Consider the following 19,464-nt stretch of genomic DNA (forward strand, 5'->3'; position numbering starts at 1 on the left):
TTAGAGTTCCCAATAAATCCCTGTAACAAGCTGGTGTAAGGTTGTAGGGGTTGTGGAGATGCATTAGTAGCAGAGTTAACTCCGTTTTGATCAATATTTGTCGCAGCCTGTATATTGAAAATGTATCCACATGGACAGTGTAAGTTTGTAAAGTTTTGGAAATTGGGGTGAATGTTGATATTGTAAATGTATCCACATGGACAGTGTAAGTTTGTAAACTGGGGTAAATGTTGAAAAAGGAAAAATATGGGATATGTACCGATTGGTCATCCAAGGGAACAGGTTTGGTGACGGTGTCATATACCGGGGATTGCTGTTTTCCAAAAAGTAGTTTAATTAACAAAAAGGAAGCTACTCGAAGTTTAATATAAAAGGTACAAGTGTGTCTAACCTTAGTCTCAGTGTCATAAACGGGATTGAGGCAAGAGTTCGGACATCCTGAATCATCCTGAATCACATCGTTCATAGGGGACGAGCAGTTTCCAACGGAATGTTCCTGTATAATTTGACTAAGATGAATACCAATGCATTCAGACTAGCTACAAGATGATGGAAAACAACAACATACCGTTGTCCCAAACGGGTGGACATATTGTTCCCAGTCGTGTTGGTTAAGAAGGATATCGTCAGGAGACGTGACTGCTTTGGTCGGAGATTGTTGAGGAGTTGGGGGTGACGTCCCGACCGTAACATTCTCTGCCGCGTTCTCCGGACAGTTAAACTCATCGACTGCGACAGGGGCCGGTGGTAATTCCTTGACAGTAGAGGGAGAGACGGATGCTGGCCTCCTAATGGTGCGCCTTAGCGGTAGTCTTAACCGCCTACGGAATCGAAGGGAGTTAATCTGCTGCTGTAGTTTCCTGTTCTCAGATTGCAGCTTTTTAAACTTACTATCTGACGCATCCCTAATAGAATTAAGTTCTTTCTCTACAGCAGCTTTGAAATCAGCGAAACCATTATCCTCAGTATTGGAGAAGATAACACGGGGCCTCTTAGAACTCGAGCATTTGGACTTGGGAGAAGGTTGATTGACACGAAGTTTGGAAGAAATCTCTTTCCGCCTAGGAATAATGTGCTTCCTGTGAAGCCCTTTGCCCTTCTTATCAGGTAGAGTTATTAAAGGCAAAGAACAATCACCCCCTGGCCATTCCTTTTTGGTGAAGATATGTCCTGCCTGAATGAGACTTTCCATATAAGCAATCCTTTTGTCTTTAATCTCATCGTCCCACTCTCCCCAACCAGATTCAACAATCCCTTCGTGTTGGACAGCTTCCAAAAACGGAGAAACTAATAGCTGCGGTTGGGATAGACAAAATGTCATAATGTGTGTATCCACGTGGATAATGTAATCCAAGTTAATAATGTGTATATAAGACAACTTACATCTGGATAATGCTCAACACTTATGACGTCTGTCAAAGGTAAATTATTCTTTGGTAGGCCAACTGAACACCATTCCAGGAAAGTGCGGCTGTCACCAGCACCTGGTACCTTGTCTCGTAATCCAGAAATGTTACGATATGCGAGCAGTTGAAGCGCAAGAGGGAAGCCATGCAAACGGAAGGACTTCTATTGTAACTTCTCCGTGAAACTCTTCACGGAGTCCGTTGGTTGAACCTTGCCCTGCCGTTTAAGTCTTTTAGCCACTGGTATGGATTGCGGTTTGAGATCAGGTCTCATAGTGGAAATAGTCTTCAAGAAGGATTCTCTGCCCCAAGGAAATGCTAGGAACGAGTCGATGTCTTCAAGCATCTCAACATACTTCAAAGTTGGTCGGCTCGTTTGGCTGGAGGCAATGAGTACACCATCGACTATGAGTAGCAACGCTAGACGAAGCTTCCGATCCAAATCCTTGATAGTAGGGTCTTCAAAAATAGTGGACACATCACCCAGGGTCGCCTTGCGATCTCTACCAATCAACGTGTCCCAGTAACATTCATCATGAGGTTCGGGAGCAGGGTCGTCTTCGGGGTCGTAATCTTCCGGAAATTCGTCACATTGAAGGCCAGTCACAACACCAAATTCAACTAAAGAAAACCTCAAAGGGTATCCACCGAATACAGTCCACAATTCGTATTTTTTTTTGGACAGAACCTGCCTACATAGCAAAGCGTGGAGTAATTTGCAGGAGATAGGAGACTCACCAATACGAAGCCGGAATAGAGAACCCAGACTTGAGCTAAGAATCGTATCGAATTGGGGAGTGCCTTTGAGAACATTGTGGACTGTCGTCAGGATATCAGGTCGTGAGTAAACATTCAACCTAGCGTCGGGGAAACGGTCAGTTGCAAACAGACGGAGAGGGAGCCGATCATCCCAATCTGCAGATTTTTCTCCAGAAGTATCACCAACAGTTGCCGATGACGGTTCATCGGTCGAAAATTTGGAGACGCGACGACGGGGCTCTGCCATGTCCGAAGGCGGTTACCGGCGGCAAGTTAATCGGAAAACGGAACAAATGGAGCTAATGGAACAAACGGAACAAATTAAGGAGAGGTAGGAAACAAGGGATTCGAAACTCGTGAAATGCAAAATTAGGGTTGAAGAGAATTGGGGATGTCGGGTTTGGGGGGGAATTGGGGTTTTGTGTTTTTTACGGTTGTAAAAAATAAATGTACTGATTGGAAAAAAAATTGAGATCGGTAAGAAAGTGAGATGGGTAAGTAAAAATAAATTGACTGAAGAGAGTTTTGAGGGGTAAGATGTAATTTTACAGGTAGAAAGTATAAGAAGAGTGGAAAGTGGGTGTGGCTGGTATTTGTTTGTAAGAAAGTGGGTGTGGATGTTATTTGCTCTAAATATAAAATAGCAAAAGTGTTAAGGAGATATAGAAAGGTGGTTTCGGCGGACTCATATCATGGCCCATTGAAAAACATAGATTCCTGGTTTTGTAAAGTTTGGTACAAACTATTTTCATCGGACCTCACGGTGGCAATTATTGGTGAGACAGATTAGATGGGTCGAGAATGACTAGTCGATTTTATGTTTAAAATGTGCCTACACAATTCTAATTTTAAAATAAAGTTTGTTTTCTACGAATATTAACCAAATCCAACAACCAATTATCTCCAGCTGTTACCATTTACTTTTTGTCAACAACTTAAATAAAAAATGGACCGTCCATGTTTACTATAATGTGTGGAAAGTGCAATGGACAGAAGCATCTATAAAATGGTACACAATATTAAATATAACTACTGGACAACCAAATCAAGTGTACTATCCAAGGACATTTATATGAACTCGTAGCAAAATATCCCAACCCCAATGATATCATGCTAACATTGACTCTGCAAACCGGTCTACTTTAGGGTTACTGTTGGGAAACATCATCATGAATATTGAATACTGAGCATTTCATACACTGCGGTAGCAATATCAGCCACTGATGTAAGCGTACACTTATCTTCCATCTGCATAGTTGAGAAAGAAAAAGAATTAAACTAAAAGTATATTTTATTAAATTACCACTAGATCAAGACTCAATATATATATGGCAATTTTTTTTTTCAATATATAAAAATCTTTGGGTTTTACGGAAAAAAAATGTTTGTTATTATTTTGATTAAAAGCAACAAAAAAAAATTACGAAAAAGTTGTAGTAATGTTTATATGCTAATGAAAATGGTTTTGTTTAAAGTGCTTTTTACATCTAATCGCTGTCGGGGTCTACAAATAGTAAGTAATTTGGCGACGTCTGTTTGTCTATGCATAAAATGGTTATCCTTCCAATGTTCAATACGTTCTCACATGCAGAGAAAAATTGAGTAAATTGTTTTTGGTTATGTGTTGTTCCCAACGTAAGTATAGTTCATTCTTAAGGCCTTAATGTATGCTTCATTCATATGACATTACATTTGTATAACATAGATTATATTAATTACTTCGGTCTGAATTTCTCACAAGGATTACAAATAGTCAGTTATGTAAGTTGTTAGAACTGAACCATAATAGTAGATTTTGTAGATCAATGTTATTTGTAAAAGATAAAATTTTATGATAAAAAATAGTACTGTATAATATAAAAATGTAATGAGAAAATGTTGGAACACTAAGTGTTTAATTAGCTAAATAATTTCTTAGCACAAAAGAACAAACCACGAAATTATGTTAAAGTAGAGGAGTGATACTTTGGTTAAATTTTTATATGATATATATAATATTTTGTATTTAACGTTTTTTTTTACCTCTATATATATATGTATATGTATATATATATATATCATAATTATATCAATGAAACTTCAAAACATGAAAACATAAGAAATTACTAATAAATAACAGATAGATGATAGAATAGTTATATTTTGGCTGAAGTTATCATTAAATATCGTATTTTAATTTTTAATTGTATTAGAGACTAAATTAACGAAACCTGTATTGACTATATAAGAATTGCATGTGAATGCGCTATAACTAAGTATATCTGTTTTTGCCAGAAGGATCCAGAATCGACATGTTAATTATCCTCATAATCAAACCTATATTTGAAACTGAGGATTATTATAATGATCTATTTAGTGACAATCACATTTTTTAAATCAATAAAACAATAGGCGACAAGAGAAAAACAATTAGGTTAAGGCTAGGCCTAGCATTTGATTTACAATTAACTTACACAGAGATCTCTAATTTTTGGGTTTTGTGTTTTTGGGAATAAATCTATTTTTTTTTGTTACAGCTATTTTTAGAATATTCTTTACCACTGTAACTTTGTCAATGCAGGGGTAAATATATAGTGATTAAGGATTAAAACAGAAACGTACCTTAGTGGAGAAACAGTAGAGGATAAAGTCAGAAACAGTGGAGACATTAAGGTGAAGAATGATAAACCCTAGGCTTTGTAAAGCAGAGACCAAGTTGAGAAGAAGCTTTGGTCTCCTTCTTGATCTGATCTTGAGACTTGCATGGCTCTCGACGAGGCTTACTTCAATATCAGCCAATGCATTATCGACAACCACGTTTTCGCTGACAGAAGATGAACCCATTGAGTACTGGGGAAGCTTGAAGGCGTCCGAGAAAGGTGTGGCGGATGAGATATCGATATCGCCGTCTGATAAGGACTTTTCGTTTTGTTCGCCATTATTATTAAGGTGGTGAAGACGGTGTTCAAGTTCTCTGATGAAGTTTATGGTACCTCCTACTATTGATGCTTGGTCACACTAAAATCATGAAAGAAAAAATAACACTAAACTCATAATAATAACAAAAAAATTATGCATGTAATAAAGTCTAAATATTTCTTTCTTGTTAAAGTTGATATGATACCTAGCCATCTTGGGATATCAAAAAGAAACAAAACATTAACGTTAACTTAACTTTTAATATTCAGAGTAAAGAACATAATTTCAGATAGATAAAGTAATTTTTTTTTTCACTTTTATTTACTATTCAAATTAATTTCCTAAAAATTCTAAAGATGTAAATTATGGAACGTGAAAAATATGAATGTTTTTTTTTTGTTAGTCTATATATAAAAAATACATAGATGCACTAGCTACATAATTATGAATGTAGACTTAGAAGAATACCCTTTGGACGTATGAGTCAGGCATGAGAGAGCGGAGAACAGAGAGGTACTCATTCATCATTTTTCTTCGGTTACGCTCGACTGCAATGTGAGTCATACGTTGATTATTGATTTCTTCTTTGTTCTTCTTCACCCTTGTTCTGCGGCGTGTTGCCTTCTTGCTACCCGAAGTGTCTATCTCTTTATCTCGGTGGTACCTCATATCGCAGTTCGGGCTACCAGAGGAGTTTCCGTTCGGGGTAATCTTTGCTTCACTAATTGCAATTTCAGGAAGAGGTTGATGAAGGAATGTAGTAGTATCCTCATAGTAGTGATCTTCTTGTAGAAAAGTAGAGTTGTAGTTTTCTGTTTGGTTATCGAGAAAAGTTAGAGAGGCTTGGAGATCATAGAAGTGTGGTTCATCTTCTATGTAAAGGTTAGAGTAAGCTTCTTTGCCATTATAACTGTAGATGTTGACGTGTTGCAAAAACACACCCTCGAGAGCCATTAGCCTTCTTAGTCTTATAAGGAAAGTAACTCTTTGATAAGAATAGCTAAACACTAATGTTAAAATATGATAATGAACATTGGGAGCTTAGAATGAAAGTGAAATAAATGATAAGTGTGAGATGATTGATACTGATCAACACGGTATTAATTTATAAAGGGGGAACGAGTTCTACAGCTTGTTGCACGTGAAAAGCATAGTTTGGGAGTTTGCTCCAAGGGAGATGTATTCTCTATTCAGGTTGTTGGACTATTAAAAAGGGTAATTAGCTATAAGCTAATAATGGGCAACAGGTGGGGAAGTTTGTATGATTCCTAGCTACGCTCTTGTTTTTTTTTTCCGGGACTTGACTGTGAACTATCTTGGCCGGTTAAGTACACAAAAATGTATATAACCCTAGGTTTTACCCGTAGTACACCACGGATCTATTATTTTGTTAATATGATATTGTAATAGTTCAGTGGTGTTTGTAGTTGATGGTAAATTGCATATATATATATATATGTATATATATATATATATATTGTTATGATTTAGGAATGAATGATATGTCATGTTCTTATTTTAATTCTCAATTGTTATTATTGGATTAATATTGTACATTTAAAGCTAATAAGAACTTAGCAAATATGTAATTGTTTATTAAACGCAAATTAGATATTTCCTAAGATGTATTCATCTTGAATTAGTTACTATATTATATCGATGTGATTACAGAATTTGTTTTATCAATTCTTTTTGTCAAACTCAGCCTTAAAAATTTGGCATGTAAATTAGATATTTCCTAAGATACAATAAACATTAATTGACATTAATTGGATGTAAATAAATACGTTATTGATTAAAAACCGGCCCAAAATATTCGGTAATCTTAAAGAGGATCCGGATAATTGAATCGGTTATAATTTTAGTTAAAAATCTGACCTGAAGTTGGCAAAAAGCCAAAAAGTAGTGGCACCCTATTGTACTTTAAAAATGTATTTCGAGCTCTATATGTGGATATACTTGTTTGGTTATAAACTATGTTGCATGGAAACTCTTTTTGAGGTCCATTTCCTGTTTCCGAAACGTTTCGGAAACGGAAACTCCTGGAAACTCGGAAACAAGATACAAAAACACGATTCCTAGAAATTTATGTTTCGAAACACGATGGAAACTCCATTTCCGTTTTGGAAACAAGATGGAAACCTTTTTTTAGTTTAAAACTTAATAAATAAATAAATTGGAAATATAAAACTTTATAATAGATATAAATATATAATATTAATTAGTGTTTTAATCAAACTATTTAAAATTTATATTTTGAAGCTTTGTTGTTTGAAGCTTTTTGATATGATTTTTATGTTTAGTGTTTATTATATATTATTATATATCTATAAATATATAGATATAGATATACATGTAAATATCCATATGTTTCCAGAACGTTTCCATTTCCTAATTTTAGAAAAAAATCGTTTCCCGTTTCTGAAATGTTTCGCTTCCGCGTATCCGTTTCCGTTTCCATGCAACCTAGGTTATAAATATCCTAAGAGCTTCTCCAACAAGCCCTCAAACCTTCAAATTTGAAGGGTTTTTGAACTCCAACAAACCCTTAAACCTTCAAATTTTAAGGGTTTGAATAGTGAGCCTTCAATTTTGAGGTTGCACTATTGAGACCCTCAAATGTTTTTACAAATTTCATTTTAGTCCTTGTAATATATACATATATATATATCTTACAAATAATTTTATCAAATTCAATTGTTATAAATATACCTATATAAATTCAAACACAATAAATTAAAATTATTGATATATAAAAGATATACCATTTACAAAAAAAAAAATTTACAACAACAATGCAATAACTTATCATATATGGGAGCACTATGAAAATAGTTATATTGAGTACTTTTATTCTTTTACATGTAATTTTCTTTTATTTTTATTTTGAAAATTACATATTATTTTGTATTATCATATAAGGTATTTTATTTTTTAATATTGTTTGATATAATTTTTATTGTGTTATATATATATATATATATATGAAAGTTTTAATCATTATGTATTTAATTTATATTATCATGTAACTTTTATTATGTAATAATGTGTGTTGTATAGTAAATTAAATAATATTTTATGTTGTATAATATAGAAAATATAGATTTATTTAAGAGTTTGTATCATTATTAGTGAATTTTGGAAATATTAAGGACTATATTACAAATTAATTAGTTTTTAAAGATTTTTTTGAGGGGTTATTGTTGGAGCAAACCATTCTCAAATCTTCATTTTAAAGATTTACTCCCTTCAAAATGAGGAGTCTTGTTGGAGATGCCCTAAGAGAAATTTTAAAATATATATCCGTTTATAAAAATTCAAATCACATCATATGCTGAAAAAAAATCTAAAATTTCATTAACTTTATGTATTAAATAGTGTAAGGAGAATTATAATATTAAATAAAAATGCAAGGAGAATTATATTTTAGTCTAACATATTGATTTAAATTAGGTAGATAGTTTTTAGAAAATTAATATTATCAAATATGGAAACGATTGTGTTTGGTTGTAAGGATTGTAGAGAATTTAGTTGAGACTTGTTTGAATACAAAGATAAGAGAAGGTGTCACAAAAATGTAGTTCAAAAATGTTAAGATAGATATGATCGTCCATTTATGCGGTTTGTCTTATTGTGAGCAAATGAGACAGCACTGGTTTGCGATTATGTGTTTTTTCTATTCATATATTTGTGTTCCTCTTTATCCAAAACTCTATTCAGCACACAAGATGGTTTCAATTGACGATATAAAAAGTTAATTACAAACACAATATATTTAATCGACTGTTCTAAATAATTTGAACAATTAGTCGAGAGAAGTAAAATTCAAGTCAACAATTGGAGAGACTAGTCGTATTAATAATTTAAAATAAATCGAAACAAATCTACCAAAAAAAAAATCGATAGTTCAATTATCAAATCAAAATATTAACTAGATCATAGTGAATTTAAACATATTCTAAAAACTATAGGCTCCAAATTTATATATATTTGAAAAAAAATAATAATAAGCTGCCAATTTAAAAGAATTATATTCTGAAAGAAATGTTTTTTATTGACTATAGGTTCGACCTCTCTACTTATGGCAAGTGCAGAAAAACGGCCCTAGAGAGAAAAAGATGCTTGAGATTGGGATTTCACCGAATCAAATCTTAGCTCTTCAGCTCGTTCTTATTGGTAATTCTTTTGGAGGACTCATAAGTACCAAAACCAATAGAGAGTTAGAGTTCCTGTTTTAGGTGCCAAAGATGATTTCACGTATAGTGTGGTAAGAACTAATTAAGAATTTTTTCCTCCTTGCCAACCGAACCAGAAAGATTCAATCTTGGTATTTGTATTAAACCGGACTGATTTATGGTTTTGCAAGACTTAACTGAAATTAGGGTTTGCTATTAAAGAGGTTCAGTTCGCTAGTCCTGAATTCATCTCTCTCTCTCTCTCTTTCACTTAGCTTCCCTCGATGGCTCCAAACTTAACTCTAACGCTGAAGAGGCACAGACCACATGAAAATATCCATAGGAAACAGGATACGAAGAAGTATAAACGTGTTGTATTAAACTCCGATTAACCGGAAAGTATGAATACGACGGAGGAGAGAAAAGGTGAGAAACACCGTTTTAGATTGATCCGATAAAAGTTTGTTACAAGTTGTTAAAAACCTCTCCTAATTACATTCTTAGTTTATATACTTAACTAAGATGTAAAACAAGATAACCGGTTTTAACCAATCTACATAACCAAAATAAACCAACACATCTAATACACCCCCCTCAAATCTTTATCTCCGAAGAAGGTGGAAGATAAAGATTTGACATTTTCTGAAGTAAACCATGAAAGAGACCTGGATGTAGAGGCTTAGTAAGTATGTCAGCATGTTGTTCTTCAGTAGGGACATGAAGAGCCTTGAGATTACCAGCCTTGATCTGATCTCGGACGGTATGACAGTCAATCTCTATATGCTTCGTCCGTTCGTGAAACACTAGGTTCATGGCAATATGCATAGCAGATTTGTTATCACAAAAGAGCTTAGCCGGACAAGTAACTTTGATATGTAAGTCCTTCAGAAGCTGCTGCAACCAAATAATCTCACAAGTGGCTTGTGCCATGCTCCTATATTCAGATTCAGTGCTACTTCTACTAGTGACAGCCTGCTTCTTAGACTTCCAACAAATCAACGATGAGCCTAGGTAAACACAGTAACCTGTCACCGATCATCTTGTCTCCTTGCAGGTAGTCCAATCTGCATCCGAGAAAGCATTCAAGCAAAGTTCAGACGAAGCAGAGTACATGAGACCCTGTCCTAGATTCTGCTTCAGGTAACGAAGAACTTTATTAGCAGCTTGAAGATGAATGTCTGTCGGAGCTGAGATAAATTGACTGAGCTGATGAACGGCAAAGGTGATGTCCGGTCGAGTGATACTCAAATATAGCAGTCGTCCAATAAGTTCTCTGTATGAGGTAGGACTCAGTAACAAGGTTCATGTATCTTTAGTAAGTCGTAGATTATGATCCATAGGTATAGAACTTGGTTTACAACCAAGTAGTCCTGCATCTTCGAGAAGATTCTGAGCGTATTTGCGCTGACAAACAGAGATCCCTTGTGATGATCTAGAAATCTCCAAGCCAAGAAAGAATCGGGCAGGACTAAGATCTTTAATCTTAAAAGCAGCCTTCAACGAGTCCTTTAATGTCTTCACAGCTACATCATCATTACTGGCAATCATAATGTCATCGACATATACAAGTACATCCACAATAGAAAGAGCACCAGAAGATGTCACAGAGACTTTAACAAAAAGAGTGTTATCAGCCGGTGATTGGACATAGTTAGCACCCAGTAGTTACGACGATAAACATTTATACCACTGCCGTGACGCCTGCTTCAATCCATATAAGGACTTGAGTAAACGACACACACGATTAGGAGGAAGGGTAGTACCAGGTGGAGGTGTATATCCTTGAGGCAAGCTCATATATATCTCTTCTTCCAAGTCATCATGGAGAAAAGCATTAGACACATCCATCTGTGTAAGACTCCATCCTCGGATTGCAGCGAGTCCCAATAACAGCTTAACACTCGTAAGCTTAGCAATCGGGGAGAAAGTTTCCAGGTAATCAATGCCTTCCTATTGTGTAAATCCCTGTGCCAAAAGTCTCGCTTTGTAACGCTCTACAGATCCATCAGAATTATATTTGATGGTAAACACCCACTTGCAGCCGATCACATGCTTATCTGCAGGTAATGTCTCAACAACAAAAGTCTTGTTAAGCTCGAGAGCATGTAACTTCTCATTTGCTGCATTAGTCCACTTCACTGATTTCATAGCTTGATGGAAAGTTTTTGGTTCTGTTTCGAGACTATAAGAGAATATATAAGATTGAAAAAGAGGTGTATATCGATCTAAGGTGCAAACAGAGGAGAGAGGATATGGTGTTGTCTTTTTAAGTAAGGTGGGAAGGTTTGATGGAAGAGGAGGATTTGTAGGTGGTAATGAAGATATAGAAGGGATGAGAGAACAATGATACTCGGATAGATAGCTAGGTGCTTTCAAGTTACGTTTAGGCCTAGCAATAGGAAGAGCAGAAAGATCAGTATCAGTTGTCTCTGTACTATCACTAATATTACTATCCTGGTTTGCTATTGGCGGTATCAATGAAGGTATGGATCAGTAGGTATCAATGATGTAGATGATGATGGATGGATCAGTAGGTATCAATGATGTAGATGGATCAGTAGAAAGATCAGGAAGAACAATGATGTAGATGGATCAGTAGGTATCAATGAGTCCTCATCTATAATATGCATTGTTTCAACATAATGTAATGGAGCAGGTAAAGGTAAGATAGTATTAGGAAACATATCTATCAAAGAAGAAAGATTATCACTAGTTTTGAAAGGGAAAATGTTTTCATGGAACACGACATCTCTAGAAATGGTGATAGAATGAGTTTCTAGATCCAACACTTTATACCCTTTATAGCCTAATGGATATCATAAAAAGACACATGGTGTGGCTCTAGGTGAAAATTTATTACGAGTATGATTAGGAGTAGAAACATAACACAAACTACCAAAGGTTTTAAACAAAGTATAATCAGGTAATTTTGCAGTCAAAAGCTCATATGGAGAACAATTATGCAATAAGGGAGATGGTAATCTATTTATCAAGAAAGCAGCTGTTAAAATGCAATCACTCCAATATTGTAAGAGAACATTTGATTGAAAGAGCAAGGATCTAGCAACATTGAGAAGGTGTTGATGCTTTCTTTCTACAACAGAGTTTTGTTGTGGTGTGTAAGCACAAGAAAAATAATGCATCATGCCATGTTCTTTAATAATCTCAGTAAAAGCCAATTCAGGTGCATTATCATATCTAATTGCCTTAACAATCGTATTATATTGTGTGGAAACAAACTTAAGAAAAGCTGGGAAAACAGTATGAACATCTTTTTTATTACGAATCATATAAACCCAAATATTCCTGGTACAATCATCAACTAAAGTAAGAAAATAACGAAATCCTTCAACAGACTCAATACTAAACGGACCCCAGACATCTATATGAACTAAATCGAAAGGTTTATCTGACAAATTCCCATGAGAAACATAAGCCAATATGCGTTGCTTAGCTAAAGGACATATGGAACAATGTGAAACATCTGATGACAAATTCTTTAAAGAAGGAATGCTACTAACAAGTCTTTGTAAAGCTAAATGTGATGGATGACCTAGTCGTTGATGCCAAAGTAAACCGTCTGCAACCACGAAACCAGAGAAAGAACATGCTGCAGAAGTCAATGAAGAGAGGGATGTATTCTCAGTAGCCAGAATACAGAGATCTTGAAAGACTCTACCCCTCCCAATCATCAATCCCTGAGAAATTTCCTGAATCAAACAACAAGTTTCAAAGAAATGAGCAGAACATTTTAGAGTTTTAACAAGTCTACTTACACTAATCAAATTGAACTTAAAATCTGGGACATGTAAAACATCATAAAGAATCAATCGTGAACTTATATGTATGGTTCCTATATGTGTAATAGAGACTCTAGCATTATTAGGCAAAGTAACAGTGATGTCTGATATTGGTCTTAATGCTGTAAACATGGCTAAGTTGGAACACACATGACTCGAAACACCACTATCAATAATCCAAGCATCAGCGGGTAAAAGGTGTTGTAAAGAAGACAGAATGTGATTTTGAAAAGTGAGAGTATTGTTTTGAAATTTTAGACTAGTAGAAGGAAAGAGTAAAGTGGTACCAGATGTGGAATTCTTAGCCATCAAGCCATGTTCAGTGATAGTAGCCATATCACTAGGAATACTAGAACCTGATGAAGTAGTCAGGCTCTGGAACTTGAACTTGACTCTTGAACTGAGCCACCATCTGCTCAATTTGTTGTGGAGTGTAACCCTGTAGAATTTGATTAGTTCCACCATTTGATACATTCGGTGTATACTGCATATACGGTCCATAAGATGTATCCTCCATCGGAAACACACCAGTATCAGAATAAACTTGAGCGACAATATTAGCTTTCTGCATAGGATACGTATCAGGGACCATTTGCTGCATCGGTGGAGCCCTTGGTTGCGACTGCATCACATGCATCCTTGATTGAAATGGAGCAGGAGGTTTCACATTATACCCTGTAGTAGCAGTTTTATATCCTGGTGGAAACCCATGAAGCTTATAACACTTCTGGATAGTGTGTCCCACTTTACCACAATGAGAACATATATGTTTCTGTACGGAACGAGCACTATTATAAGCTGCTATGTATGCTGCCTCCCCATCAGTCATAGGAGCTGCAGCCTGAAAAACAACATTTTCTATACTAGTAGATGGTAAGACAACCTTCTGTCTCTTATCACTTGTAACCATGTTGAATGCTTCCTCAATCGTAGGAATAGGCTTCAACATCAATATATGACGTCTTGCTTGATCATAACCTTCATTCAATCCCATAAGGAACTTCGTAACCCTACTTCTCTGTTGCAATTTCTCCCATTTTAAAGCTGCATCACATTCGCAACGTCCACAAGTACAAACCGGAAGCTCAACATAATTCTTATGTTCTTCCCACAATGTCATCAAACAAGTATAATAAGCCGAGACATCCATGGAACCTTGGACAAGCTTACTCAATTTCTGTTCTATAGCAAAGATCCTAGGTGCATCATCCTGCTTATACCTAGATAAAATGTTTTTCCAAATTCCTTCTGCAGTAGGAATAAAAAGCAAACTCTGTCCTATCTTCTTATCCACAGAATTCATTAACCAAGTCGAAACTATATCATTGCATCTAGACCATAAACCAAAATCCCTATGATCTTCTTGGGGTTTGGAGATCATACCATTGATAAATCCAAGTCTATTTCTGACATTAAGAGCCATCCACATCGATCAACGTCAGGAAGGAAAATCCGAAGCAGTAACAAGACGATCAGAAACGAGAACAAGCCCTGCGTGATCAGCACTATGCAGATGATACGGATTCTCATACTGATCAGTTTGATATTGCGGTTGAAGATTCACTGGGTTCGGAGTGGGAGGTCGATTCATTGGAGCATTCAAATGACTAGACGAACTCATTCTCAAAGCAAGAACAAGAATTCCAAAGAAAGTGAGACGAAAAGAGAAATCAAAAGCTAGAATCAAACTCACAAAGGTCAATCAAGAGAGAATTAAGAGAATAAAAAAAGTAAAGAAAACTCCAATGAGAAAATCGCACACAACGGCGAACAATTCTTGAACAAATTGAAAACAAGAGTAAATCAGAAAACTCGTCTCCGTCGCGAGATGCGGAAGCAATAGAAACTCAATTGTAGAGCTCTGATACCATATTAATTAGAAGTTACAAGTAGCACTAAAAAAAACCTTTTTTTGCAGGTAGCTCAGAGTGATGCAACTTATAGTCTCAAGCCTAAGTTATTTAAGCATTGGCTTCAATTATACGAGAAATCTGGACGAAAATATTTAAACCCATCTAACAGGAGAAAATTCTTCTCCATTTGTATGTCTCGGATTCTGCGAATCACCCTTTTCCTAAATTTTTATATATATATATATATATTTTAACTATAATATTTTGTTTTTCTAGGCAATAGTTATATGGATATTTTGCATTCTAACAAGAGACCCTTTTTACAATAAAGACCTTGGTGAAGACTTAAGTCACATGGACGCATACCTTCTTAGGTTATCCCCAACGGAGGTTATTAGGTGAAGTTTTAAGGAAAAAATGCAAAAAAAAAAAAAAAAATCAGAAATGCAAAAATAAGGAAGAGCTCCTCTTATTAGGAAGCTCAAAAAAATTTTAGATATTGTGACGTGTCACCAAATCACTGGGTATAATATTTAATTGAGAGAATTTTTTTTCCCAATTTGCTCTCTCTCTCCCCCCTCTCTCTCATAAAATCTCAAATGTTTAAAGTTTAAACTTTCATATTAATTATAATTTTACTTACAAATATTTTTTGTTTTGAATTTAAAAAAAATAAAATAAATAAGAACCCCAATTAAAATTCTACCATTGGAGGAATAATTTTAGTTAAGATTCCACAAGTTCTTATTTACAAAATATATTGTTTAAAAAATTTAAGAATCTCAAAATTATATATCCCCATTGGACTTGCCCTTATGCATTCTGTATGTGCATGTATTCTTTTTTTTCTAAGACCAATCATATTAGTTTCTACTTAGCATTTCAGGAAGATTTATTGAAGTCAGTGTTTGTCTTCTTCTTATGTAGTTGAATCACATTTTTAGAACTAGAGATCTTATCAAGAAGAATGAAAGTAAAATTTCCAAACTTTCTGAAGAGGAAGTTCTTTCTGATGATGGATTTCGAGACCAAGGTTTTACTCGTCCAAAGGTGACCGATTTCGTGTGTTAAAATTAAATCTGTTGTTTCCCGCATTTGAAAAATTGTCTTACGTTTATTTTATGTATATCTAGGTACTGATTCTACTACCATACAAGAGTATTGCCTTTCGCGTTGTGAAGAGGCTCATACAATTAACTCCTGCAGAAGCACAAAGGGTATACAAATTTATGAATTATATCAGTCATTTAATATTTCTAATTGGTATCTGCTTTGTGACTATGTTGCCTTATGACTTATTCTATGATTACTTGACATCAAACAGATATTAGCAAATTATTTAGAATTGTAAATTGATATTGTCTCGGTAGTTGATTATGTCTCGAGTTATTTATGTTCTCCTCATATATCATTCATTTGTTACAGGTTAATATAGACAACCTTGACCGGTTTAATAAAGAATTTGGATGTGATGATGTGGAGAGATCCAAATATTGGAAATCAGAAAAGCCTTGTGATTGGCAAGCCCTTATTGGTGAGGGGAACGATGATGATATCTTTATGATAGGCATTAAGCATACAAAGAAGAGCATTAGGCTGTATAGTGATTTCTATTTACCGGACATGATTATTGCTTCACCCGTTGGGATAGTTAAGGCCATTGGTAAAGCAGAAGAAAACAAGCAACTAGATGTTGATTATCTATCCTCCATCGAGGTTTTGATTATCGATCACGCAGACGTAAAGTCTATGCAGANATTTAATCATTTTTTTTTCTTTTTTTTCATTTTTTTTCATTTTTTTTTCTTTTTTTTTCTTTTTTCTTCTTTTTTTTCTTTTTTTTTTCTTTTTTTTTTTTTTTTTTTTTTTTTTTTTTTTTTTTTTTTTTTTTGTCTCTAATACAATGTATGTGTTAGAATCTCTATTAAGTAAGATTCGTCTTATGTTTAGGTATCTGGATGGACATGCACGATTCTATCGACAGTCGATAATTCTAAGTTCTTATTTAACCGCAGGTATTGTTCTGCCCATTGCCTTTTTTTCTTCCATTTGTGGCTAAATTCCAAAGTCGTACTAACCCCAATAATATTTCATTTCAGAGATGAATACTCTATTCAATCACCATTGCTTGAACTATAGAGGAAAGGTGGGCATATATGCATTCTTTTTTTCTTCTTTTTTTTTTTTGTTTTTTTACAGCATAATGTACACCTATATATTATATGCATTGCGGGTATATTTTCGTTTCACTTTTAATTGAATCAATGCAGATGAAGCTGGAGTGTGAATACGAAGGTGTTCTTCGGAAAGTGTTGTGCAATGTCATTCAGGTAAATTATCATCTTGTGTTATAAAACATAAACGTTCTAGACATACATATCTTATATCTTTTGTCGTTGTTGTAGAATTATGAAAGATTTGATGCAGACTCCATGATCCAAGCTGACCATGCACGTTTTGAATATTTTACCAAAAAGGTCTAGTTTTGATTTCTGTATGCTAATGGATAAATGTTATAATAGCTACCATGTTCATGGGTAAAATACAACATTAATGGTGATGTTGTGCATTGCGGCATTACGAAGTATATACAATAATATTTGCTGATTCTGTTTTTCTTCTTGGTACAGGTGTTCCCAAGGATTAGAGACTCTGTTCAGGTACAACAACATCAGAGTGGTTTCTTGTTATCACGTAAATTTGGGAGCTTGATTGTCGTATATTTTTAAACATGTTTTGTAGGGAGCGGTAATGATCTTTATCAATTCTGAATCCGAGTTATTCATGCTTAGAAATTTTTTGAAGTCGCAAAATGCCTCTTTATGCACTCTTCACGAGTGAGACCATTTTGTCCCCTATTTTGAAGTTACCGTCTCATTTTATTATCTGGATCTGTTTTATCGTGACTCTCGTGTTTTAATTCCCAGATATGCTAGTAACAAGAAGAAATCACGTGCACGACAAGAGTTCTTTGAAGGAAAAAAAAAAAATCATGCTTTACACTGAGAGAGCATACTTCTTTTGGAGATACAAGGTCTTTATTATTTTTTTGTTCAGGTTCTAATGATTGAGTTACTATTCTGATTCTGATCGATATGTTGGCTTTCTCGGGTTCCAGATCCCTGGCATTAACAACTTAATTTTTTATTCTCTTCCGGAGCGGAAGGAGGTTAACACTCAGATAATGAACATGCTTGAAGAACCACATGACATGGTGTCCACTGTGCTTTTTTCTCGTTTTGATAAAGTCAAGGTGATTACACAATCTTCTGATGCTTTTTACACACTGAGCCATGCCTAGTCATTTTTTTTCTGTCCTCCATTGATTCAAAGAGTACTAGTTCCTAAGATATACTAATACAGAGTAATATATTAGCTTAGAGATCAACCAGAGATGATTATTTGTTAAGTCTAGGTTTTTTTCTCTACGTAAATCTCTAGTTGGTTTTGCTTGCAGTTGTGATATTTTTAGTTGTGAAACAAACTAATTGTTATCTCTGCTCTGGACTAAAGAGTTTTGATGAGTGTTGTTTGTTTGGATCCCATGTGATGGTTTTTTGCAGCTGAAAAGTATCGTTGGGGATGATTCAGCAAAGAAAATGATCAGTTCTGAGAATAGCACTTTTTATTTCCGTTAAGGAGTGGAGTGATCAAGATGAATCATTGGTGTAAAAGACAAATGTTGTCATCTCTTTTGGTGATCTTTAAACTTAATCCCCCATGTTTTGTTATACCATTTTGTATGGTCAGATATATACATTAACCGGTTCATGTTATTTACTTTGAAATGAATGTTTGTGTCAAACATCTTCCTACGATTTGCCACAAAACTGTTGTTAGTCTGTCAATAGCTCTGGAACAGAGATAAATTACCAAGTTATTCAAAGATAGTAAAAGTCTGCAATGAGAAACTTAAAAACGTAACATGTTTCCTCTTCTTCTTTAGAGGTCTAGGTTTGATTTTCATGTTAAGAAATCGATTTTTTATTGTATAAAAAAGGTGGGCTCAGTGGTTCTAGCTTAACTGAGGGAGGTTGTTAAGCAAATCTATATATCTGTGTGAGTTTTCTTGCTGCGTCAAAGGTTATGTAAACTTGCTCTCTCATGCTTCCTACGGTATTATTGACCACATTTACTTTGCTAGAAAGTTTATTAGTCTACACTCTACACTCTACATGTTTCTACCATAAAGTGCTATGTTAACCGTTAGTTACCAAACATTAATTGACTCCTTCTAGTTGGTCTTTAGCATAATTTCAGATAGTATAGCATAAATTGTGAATTCTGTCAACTAAAAAGTTTTCAGTCAAAAAAAGTAAAAATTATCAAATATATACGAAAAAAAATTATGAGCATATGTTTATTCATGTATTTTCCTAGCCTAAATGGTAAATTGTCCCTACATGAATTAGGCTCATTGATTTTCTTAAAATATTAATTATAGTCTAACCTGCAATCATGTTAATTATAATATTCTTGTAGTGTTAAACGGTCTTTGGTTACATGTGAGTTTGATGAACACGACGTTGACTTGTGAGTAAGTGGAACGTGTGAACTTATATGGAACATGTGA

The 19,464-nt window shown here is 34.7% G+C and overlaps 1 protein-coding gene across 1 annotated transcript; it reads right to left on the reverse strand.

Moving 5' to 3' along the window:
* Positions 3,106-6,378, reverse strand: LOC104758922 (transcription factor bHLH94-like). The gene is made up of 3 exons (XM_010481895.2): positions 5,532-6,378; positions 4,767-5,162; positions 3,106-3,413 (listed from the first exon to the last, which is right to left on the reverse strand). Exons 1-3 carry the CDS (start codon positions 6,015-6,017, stop codon positions 3,333-3,335), a joined length of 963 nt encoding a protein of 320 aa, XP_010480197.1. The 5' UTR covers positions 6,018-6,378; the 3' UTR covers positions 3,106-3,332.

This window comes from Camelina sativa, chromosome 17 (genome assembly GCF_000633955.1).
Source record: "Camelina sativa cultivar DH55 chromosome 17, Cs, whole genome shotgun sequence".
In the NCBI taxonomy this organism is placed as follows: domain Eukaryota; kingdom Viridiplantae; phylum Streptophyta; class Magnoliopsida; order Brassicales; family Brassicaceae; genus Camelina; species Camelina sativa.

Bases quoted from the DNA above. Each gene is read 5' to 3' on its own strand.
- LOC104758922 (XM_010481895.2), bottom strand. From the start codon at position 6,017: ATGGCTCTCGAGGGTGTGTTTTTGCAACACGTCAACATCTACAGTTAT. The intron at 5,163-5,531 runs GTATTCTTCTAA...TCATGATTTTAG, and splicing joins CTGACTCATACGTCCAAAGG to TGTGACCAAGCATCAATAGT. The intron at 3,414-4,766 runs GTACGTTTCTGT...TCAACTATGCAG, and splicing joins TCTACTGTTTCTCCACTAAG to ATGGAAGATAAGTGTACGCT.